Here is a 9,347-nt window from a genome sequence, read left to right on the forward strand (position 1 = left end):
AGCTCTTTGTCACGTTGCTCAGACCATCCCTGGGCAGTTTTTGTGGTGTGGCATGGTGCTTTGTCCTGCTGGGGGGGCGACAGCTACTGGGGAGTGCCGTTGCCATAATGGGGGGTGCCTGGTCTGCAAAGGTGTTAAAGTGGGTGGAGTGTGTCAGGTGGCATCCACATGAATGTCAGAACCCAAGATTTCCCAACAGAACGTTGCACTGTAACAAGATGATCAGTGTGTTTCACTTCAACTGTCAGTGGTTTTAATGTTTTGGCTGATCGGTGTATTATAATATATATAAAAGAATACACACAGCAAACACAAAAAATTGGCAGGGCAAGACAAAACAAAAATCACACTTCCAGGCCCCCAGACAATGCAAAACCATTCCAAAAATCCCCCAGTGTGGTCCTTGAGCATGGTTAGTCATCCCAGTCAGCACAGATACATAAGAGGCAGTTTTTGTCATATAGTTGACCAATTCTTTTATTTCTGGGGGCTTCGTTGACTTCCAATACTTGAGTATTGTTCTAGCAGCTGTAATGACTCCAGCCATAACAACTGACTGTTTCTACTTATTAAAGACCAGTGCAGAGGTGGTTTTCTGGTTTTCAACCATATTTAATTCAGTGATAATTTACCTGTAAAGCAAGAGAAGTGATAAATGACACAGCAGAGTGCCCGTTTAAACAAATGCACAGAGAGCTTTAGTTTGAGTTAACATGTATCCAGTTCTTTATTAAGCACAACCTTATACCTTACAGACAGACACAGTGACAGATACAATTTTGTAGCAAGCTGCTGAGGGTTCCTATCAGAAACGACGTGAGGAGGAGGAAGGAGAGGAAACAACAGGGCACAAAAGATCAAAACACGTCTGCAGTGAGTCAAAATGAGACAGTCACAGGGTTCAGGAAAGAGAAAGAAACTAACGAGTGCATCGGGGGAAGTGCTCGTCTGCTGCGAGGTGAAACACTTAGTTTTTTCCTCCAGGCTTTGTTCAGGATTTGCTGCAACCGGCTGTAGTCAATTAAGTCAATCACTTGCTGAAGCGTCTGGTCAATATACTGTAGCTACAGTGCATTATCTGTGCATTTTAGTTATTTGAAAACTAATGAGTCTCTTTAAGTGTCTAAATGTGGTTAGAGCTTTACTGAAACAGGTGTCGTGATTTCATTATGTGCCTGTCAGGGAAATATAACATGGTTTATATGTATGCTTTCTTAAGTGGCACTGCTGATGGCACGGGCACTTAAAGGGCACTGGGGTTGCGGAAGTTGTGCCCGGCAAAGCGAGCCTGGTCACCCAGCTCTTCCTCAATCCTGAGAGGAGGAAGAGGGGGAGGTGAGGAAGAGAAAGGGAGTGTAGAGCAGGTTAGTGATTGTGAAAGAGGACAGCAGCAGATGAAACAAAGAGGGAAAGAAGAAGAGACAAATAAAAGCATGAATGCTATAAGAAGTGTCAAAGATTGTCTACAAATATACAAACACAAATCAGGTTTCGAACACTCACCTCATTAGCTGATTGTATTTGGCCAGACGCTCTGATCGACAGGGAGCGCCAGTCTTGATCTGAAGAGAAACATGGACACCAAGAATCACTAAGAGGTGCAGCTGCATTATTACTACACTTGGTTTTTCAACAAGCAACACTTATTTTTATTATTAAGTGGTCTTTCTTTTTTAGATCAATCACATCTGTAAAATGTCAAAATAATGCCAACCACTCCGAAAGTATAGAAAAACAAAAACAAACCTCTGCACTAAGCATTTGAAGCTGTACTCAGCAAAGATTTCTTGAGATCTGATTTTCTGTGTTCTGTGGACTGACTAATCTATTTATTATTTCACAACTTCAATAACTGTCGAAATACTGGCATTGCTATAATTGAAACCCTCCGTACCCTCCTCTTCTGTTTATTACATTTCCTTATAATTGAGCTACTATTGTGCTGTTGTACAAGTATTATTGTTCTTTTGTATTATCTTGTTTCCAAACTGTACTGTTGCAGTGAAATGTCGCTGCGGTGTTTAGTTTCATTTTGACTCATTAATGTACTGTGACGAAGTGACAGCTAATTTAATGCAATGATGCAAATGTAGAATTCTATTAGCAATGAAATTAGGAAGTGGAGAACAAACAGCCCTTCTCACAGTGTTGTGTGTGAGTGTGTGTGTCTGTTAGTCTGTTACCTGACCAGTGCAGAGGCCAACCACCAGGTCAGCTATAAAAGTGTCCTCTGTTTCTCCTGAGCGGTGGCTCACCATCACCCCCCAGCCGTTCTCCTGGGCCAGCTTACACCTGAGAGAAAGGGGCAGTTTAAAGGGACAATTCATCCCCAAATCAAAAGTACAGTTGAGTTGCCGAGTGTTGGAGATATCGACCATAGAGATGTCTGCCTTCTCTTGATATAATGGAACTAGATGGGACTTGGCTTGTGGTGCTCAGAACACCAAAAAAATACATTTGAAAAAGTCAACAGCAATGTCTCTTTCCAGAAATCATGACCTAGTTATTCAAAATAATCCACAAACCTTGTTGTGAGCAGTTTCATGTAGGAACTATTTTCTTTCTCCTGAACTACACCTGTAAACCATATCAGAAAGAAGGAAGTGCAGGACACCATTAATGTGTACATCTCCCAGTGTCATGAGTATATGCTTCTCTTCAACAAGTAGATGCCTCCTTCTGCGCAGTGATATGGTTGGTGGGTGTAGTTTAGTAGAAAGAAAATAGTTCCTACATGAAACTGCTCACAATAAGGTCTATAGATTACCTTAAGGACCCAAGTCATGATTTCTGGAAAAAGACATTGCTGTTGAGCTTCTCAAATTAGCCGAGCGCCATCTAGTTCAAATTTTTATTTTTTTAAAGATATTTTTGGGGCATTTTGCCTTTAATCGATAGGACAGTCAAGAGTGAAAGGGGGCTGGAGTCGAACCCAGGTCGCTGCGGGAACAGCTTTGTATATGGGGCGCCTGCTCTATCCACTGAGCCACCGACGCCCCATCTAGTTCAATTATATTTGAGAGAAGGCAGACATCTCTACAGCCGATATCTCCACCACTCAGCAACTCACACTAAAACAATCTAGACTAACAAATAGTGCTACAAGTAAGAGGAAAAAATAGATATTTTTCATTTTGGGATGAACTGTCCCTTTAAGTAAATATAAATATGAAACATGCTCTCACATGGCAGGCATGCACAAGGACACATGTCACAATGTGTATGCATCAAGTACACACAAACTCACGCCTTGATGGCCTCTGTAACAGAGCCAATCTGGTTGACTTTAAGCAGCAGGCAATTGCATGCCTTTTCCTCTACGGCTCGTTGTATCCTGCGCGGGTTAGTGACCGTCAGATCGTCTCCGACCACCTACACAATTTTTACAACAAAGTTACAGACAGACAAAGTGCATGTTGTTGCTCATAGCAACAGTATCATGTCCACCCAACCCAGGAAGTTTGTCATTGCAATACATACGTAAATCCAGCTCTAGCTCATGGACATCACATAAACCAATAATATTAAAGGGGAGCTCCACTGATTTTACACTTAAAGATCAGGTTGCATTTAAACTCAGTGCAAGGGGAGTCAATGAAATACGCTATTGAGTTTGATTACTGGCATTTTCTTAAAAATCAGGATATCTTGACCTCTGCAGCATCAATTTTGACCATGTTTATGGTTGAAAGTGCAACACTCAATGGCCAGAGTACCCATTTAAGTACCTAACTAATTCACTTCCATATAACAAGAACACAGTGTACCTGGATGCCCACTGAAGCTGTGAACTGTGACCAAGCCGGCCAGTCGTCCTGGTCGAAAGGATCTTCAATAGACACCACTGAAGGGGAGAGAAATGGGTAAGTCTAATATTACAACCTTTGAGAGCCCCTCATTTTCTCCATTACTCACCTACAAGTCAATAGGACCAGAGCACCATTGACATAGCCAATAAAGGTCCTAATGGGGGTAATGTCTTCAAATGCACTCACATTACACAAAGATGCATATACACACACACACACACACACACACACACACACACACAAGCAGGAAGCACACCATTGACAGGGTAAAGAGCCACATCAGAGTAGGTCCCTGCTTGCCAAATGTGCACTGTAGCGCATAATTAAAACCTCTTTAACAGGCCCAAGTGTTGGGAGGAGAGACCGGGCCATGGAGACACCGAGCTCTCTTGTTCTCGGCTTCTCTGTCTAAAAGGTGATGAAAGAAATATGGCAATTGAGGACACATGAAAAATAGGCTGATGTGTCCCTTTACTGATAGAGGTTCAATCAGCTATTAACACTGGCGCTGTGTTTCCATGAGCCTTTGCATGGAGGCTCAGTGATCTGTGGAAATCAATGTTTCCTGTATTTAAAAGGAACGGTGTGTGAGATTTTAGTGGCATCTAGTGGTGAGGATTGCAGATTGCAACCTGCTGAAACTTCTCCTAGCTAAAGTCAGTTGTTTGGTTTATACGTTCAGGGCATCTGTAGGAACATGGCGGTGAAACATGGCAATCTCCATAGACAAGGACCCGCTCTCTATGTAGATATAAACGACTCATTCTAAGGTAGCAAAAACACAATGATTCTTATTTTCAGGTGATTATACACTAAAGAAAGCATACTTATTATATCAATTCCATTTCTCCCAATATATATCCCCACAAATCCTACAAGGTCCCTTTAAAGGTCCCTGACAAATAGGAGTTGTCCACATCAGACAAAAGCTATGTATTTCTGACGTTCAGGACATCAGAACACACACCTGGGAAGTTGTTGATGAAGCCCTGGTAGATGCTGGCCAGCTCGTCACCACTGATGTTGCGGGCGGCATTGGGCGGAGACTTAAAGTCCAGGTCGTACTTGCCCTCAATGAAAAACTCTGAAGCAGCAACATCCATCCCTATCACCACTTTGTCTGTGAAGCCAGCTTTCTCTATGGCAGTCTTTATCAGCTCCAGAGCTGACGGAGAGAAACAGATAGATATAACATTATCGGAAATCAAGGGATAGAGAATATTTTACACCTGGTCGAGCTTACCTTCACTGTTCTCTTGTATGTTAGGGGCAAACCCTCCTTCATCTCCCACATTTGTAGCATCCTGACCATATTTTTCCTTGATGACGCCTCTCAGTGTCTGGTAGAGCTCCGCCCCTACACGCAGAGCATCACGGAAAGACTCCGCCCCTACGGGAAGTACCATGAACTCCTGCATAGCCAGCCTGTTCCCGGCATGGGAGCCCCCATTGATCACATTAAAAGCCTGAGTGAAGAACAGATGAGATGACATTGTATTTGGGCTTTTGTGTTTGGAAGAACAATAAAAAAAACACATGGGACTCACAGGAACTGGGAGAACCAACTCTCTGTTTCCAGCCAGATCAGCAATATGGCGGTACAAGGGCACACCTTTCTCTGCTGCGCCAGCTTTGCATATAGCTAGTGATATTCCCAGAATAGAATTGGCCCCAAACTTAGCTGGGAGAAAGACAGAGGCGGTCACACAACACATTGGTGCAGTCAGTGACCAGTGGTGCGGAAACATGTCATTGCACATATATGCCATCACCACACATGGGATGTGAACAAGGCTTACATTTGTTTTCAGTGCCGTCCATTTCAATCATCTTGTTGTCCAGTTTCTCCTGCTCCAACACACTGATCCCCTGAAAAATAAAAAACTGTCAGAGTTCTTTATGCTTCACCATATTGTTCAGACGATTCTGCTTTAAAGCTACAGTTTGTAACCATTATCTAAATAACTTCTATCGTATTTGCTAAAATTGTCACTTCATCCACAAATGAGACAGAAAGTCTGTGAAAAAAATGTGTTCCTCCTCCTCGTAATGCTTCTAATGGCATTTGCTAGAGTCTACCATGGTGCCAAAAACAACCAGTCAGAGCCGAGGAGTCTCTGATGCAGTTGTCAGTTATGTAGATTACTGCTCACGAACTGCAGTGAAACTTTCAAACTAGGCAGCACTGATCAAATATGGATCAACTTTCTTTTACTGCATTGCCTAATTCTCGCCTCGGAGGTTTTTAGAAACATATTTTAGTGTACTGTTTAGCTGTAAAATGAGAATGTTTGCTCCAGCTGGTGAGCAGTACTTAATTTGGGCTCGACTGTTTTCAACATGGCAACCGGCTCACAAACCTTCTCATTTTACAGCTAAACAGTACACTAAAACATGTTTCTGGAAACATCTGAGACTTCAAATAGGCAGTATGGTAAAAGAATCTTGATTCATATTTGATCAGCGCTACCTTGTTTGACATTTTGACCACAGCTCACGCGTAAGAGACACCTCAGCTCTGATTGGTTGTTTTCATTCACATGTGGTGGATTCTTGCAAATGCCATTACAGGCACACCAAACTGACATCAAAGAACTTGTGGCGACAAAAGCTGACTATTGCTTCGCCACATGTCGCCTGTGTCTTTGCCAAAAAGCTGCACTTGAACATACTGCAAAGACTGCATCCAACAGCCAACTAGCACGAAAGTTCTGCGCCTGCTTGAGAGGAAGAACCAGCAGGCAGCGTTCTCTGCAAACATCATTCAAGAAGGGAGACTGGAAGGCAGACAGGATGGATTTAAGATGCTAGTTGGCTAATTAGCACATTAATAGCACAACCCGATGATAAAAGAACAAATATTTACAGTGCGCCAGCGAACAATAACACAAACAGTTATGAATCCATTTCTGCTAGAGATGTCAATGTTAAGAAAAATAATCTAACCTAATATAACAAGTTTGTTTTGAATCTTACGCCCTCTTGACTTTAGCAGTTTGTTTACTTTCCTCATTTCTGTTTCGCCTCTTGTACACTGAGCTGAACTGCCAATGAGAGGGATTTCTCTCACCAACTGGCTCCATACCACCAGGCTGGATCAGCCAAAAAAAGCAGACAATGACCGACCAGTGCCAACTGTGTGGGACACACTGAAAAACTAGGGTGACAGACGCTCACCCATGGCGTGTCATTGACCAATACACGTCTGCTTGGTGTGTCGGAGCCATAAGAAGCACTCTGAGGAGGAGGAACATGATTGTTTTCACAGGTTATTGGTCTCATGTAATACTGTGTGGATACAGTGACAGTCTCAGCACATATGACAAAAAGTTATTTTCTAATAGTTACCCACTGTAGCTTTAAACTAATCAAATGCTGCACTGCTACTCACAGACTGGATGAGGGCAGGTCCAAGGGTGTCATTAATGTGACTAACAGCTTTGGTTACACCTTAGACAGCAGCACAGAGGGAGATATGTGAAGCCATGGGAAACTACTACCATTAACTAACATTTATGCCACAAAACCACATAAGGAAAATGTGCAGAGCAACAGCAGAATACAAGAGACAGAGGCACAGAGGATACATCTCATTATAAGCATTCACCTTTGCCCTTGTAGCGAGTCTTGTCTCCATCTCGGAGCTCCAGAGCCTCGTAGATGCCAGTGGATGCACCGCTGGGCACGGCAGCCCTGAACACACCTGTGGAGAAACACGAGGTTCATGTGTAGGGGTGGAAGGTTGAGGCGAGAAAGGGTAAAAGGAAGCTCATGCAAATACAACCTTGATTATCATTTGAGGTTTAGGTGCAGTCAAGCCAATTATCAGACAATTCCACGACTGACAGTGCAGATACAGTACATGAGTGATGCCTTTTTGATGGATTTATTTCCTAACCTTTGCCAGTGTGCAGATCTACTTCCACAGTAGGGTTTCCCCTGGAGTCCAGGATCTCCCTGGCAACAATATTCACTATGGACATCCTGTAAAATAACAAGAAAAATAGCTTTATTGAACCATTTGTACAGCACATTACAACTCAGCGCTCATACATCAAATCGTGCAATCACTGGATCTTATTTTGCTTTTTAAAAAGGATGAGTGTGAGCGAGGGAATCTGCGTACGAAGAGACAAGATGAAAATGGGAAACAGCAAACGTCAAAAACGCATTTCATTAACAGCCTCAATTTCACATTACAAGGACTTCACACCCTCTTCCTCTTCCTCACATTGTGATGATAGTGACGCAGCCTTGGGGATGGAAAGCTGTGGAAAAGATGCTCCCTAGGAAGATGCTGGCACACACACACATAGACACATAGACACACATACACAGAGACACACACACACACACACAATCATATATACACAGAGAAGGAAACATAAATCAAAAGCTAATAATGCATACCTATTTATGAATCTACTGTCAACCTGTTCCGGACCACAAGCCAGTTCAATTTCTGTGCTGTTTCAGTCAGTGATGGACCAATGGAGAGATGATACGGTGAGAAAACACAGAACAGGAGGAGATGAGGAGGAGGAGGTGGTGGAGGTGGAGGAGGGAGGAGGTTTAGAGGGATGGAGGGAATGAAGAAATAGATCAATCTTTTTAAGCGTTACCTGCAGCGTATTTGAAGCCTGGTGGAGAAAGTGAGCGGATGTGGGCGAATGAGAGGGAGAGACAGAGGGACGGGGTGGTGGGAGGGGATGGGGTGAAAACGTATGACACACAGGGGGGAGGGGGAGCGTGTGAGTCATTGGAAGATGCAGAGGGGAGGGGAGCCAACAAAACTGAGAGGAGAAAAAAAAAGAGTGGAAAGATAGAGTAGAATAGCAGAGGTTATATGTCTTGTTCTAGTGAAGCTGCAGGAAAATGTTTAGGGAAAAAGATGTGCTGTGATTTGCACTCTTAACATTTCTTCTGCATTTAACATCATCTCCCAGACTTCCTACAAGTCCTGTCTTTGACTTGGCACTGCTTGCTGAGAGTACATCTGCTCACAGCTAACAAACCACAGTAGTGCTCATGACATGTGTGCAAATATTGTCCCAGCAAACTGCTAACATGAACATTTAATCTGTCGTTGCTGCCAAATCCAGGCGGTGCTGTTATCCTGCAAAGAAATGTCATAACTGAACTGAAAAGTAACGGTTTGCTGGGAAAAAACGGAGACAAACATCTGTATACTTCAGATGTGGATGACAGGCAGAAAATATCAGAACAAAGACGCGAAGAGGAGGACAGATCTGAGCAAAGACAGCTGCACAAACGAGCTGCCTTGTCGGAGAACTTTAGAGATCTAATGATGGGGATTAAAAGAGACAGGAAGACAGGTAGACAGGTAACAAGAGCAGCAGCGCACGCTGGAGGGAGGACGTGCATTTAAAAATAGTCGTGGATGTAATTAAAGATACAGCCAGTGCAGAAGGAGGCAGGCAGGGAGCCCGCTATGGGAGTGATTTGTCAAAACAGAATGGTTTTCATTGGCTGCTCCGCTTGTGTGCTCCATCTGGATGTCACATGACCTGCAGGCAT

At 43.3% G+C, this 9,347-nt stretch overlaps 1 protein-coding gene across 2 annotated transcripts; it reads right to left on the reverse strand.

The window, feature by feature from the left end:
- Positions 1–697: 697 nt before the first annotated feature.
- Positions 698–8,494, reverse strand: LOC126392174 (gamma-enolase-like). Of its 2 annotated transcripts, none has more exons than XM_050047453.1 (13): positions 8,432–8,494; positions 7,708–7,793; positions 7,417–7,512; positions 7,201–7,259; positions 5,609–5,678; positions 5,357–5,490; positions 5,053–5,275; positions 4,777–4,974; positions 3,768–3,844; positions 3,248–3,372; positions 2,184–2,292; positions 1,504–1,562; positions 698–1,313 (listed from the first exon to the last, which is right to left on the reverse strand). In XM_050047453.1, the coding sequence occupies exons 2-13, from the start codon at positions 7,790–7,792 to the stop codon at positions 1,244–1,246; spliced, it is 1,305 nt and encodes a 434-aa protein (XP_049903410.1). In that variant the 5' UTR covers position 7,793; positions 8,432–8,494; the 3' UTR covers positions 698–1,243. The 2 variants fall into 2 exon arrangements, with proteins under 2 accessions (XP_049903410.1, XP_049903411.1); XM_050047454.1 differs by lacking the exon at positions 8,432–8,494 and adding an exon at positions 8,220–8,387.
- Positions 8,495–9,347: the final 853 nt, after the last annotated feature.

This window comes from Epinephelus moara, chromosome 6 (genome assembly GCF_006386435.1).
Source record: "Epinephelus moara isolate mb chromosome 6, YSFRI_EMoa_1.0, whole genome shotgun sequence".
Lineage (NCBI taxonomy): Eukaryota > Metazoa > Chordata > Actinopteri > Perciformes > Serranidae > Epinephelus > Epinephelus moara.

Bases quoted from the DNA above. Each gene is read 5' to 3' on its own strand.
- LOC126392174 (XM_050047453.1), bottom strand. From the start codon at position 7,792: ATGTCCATAGTGAATATTGTTGCCAGGGAGATCCTGGACTCCAGGGGA. The intron at 5,276-5,356 runs GTGAGTCCCATG...TTCTTCACTCAG, and splicing joins AGTTGGTTCTCCCAGTTCCT to GCTTTTAATGTGATCAATGG. The intron at 4,975-5,052 runs GTAAGCTCGACC...TCTCTCCGTCAG, and splicing joins CATACAAGAGAACAGTGAAG to CTCTGGAGCTGATAAAGACT.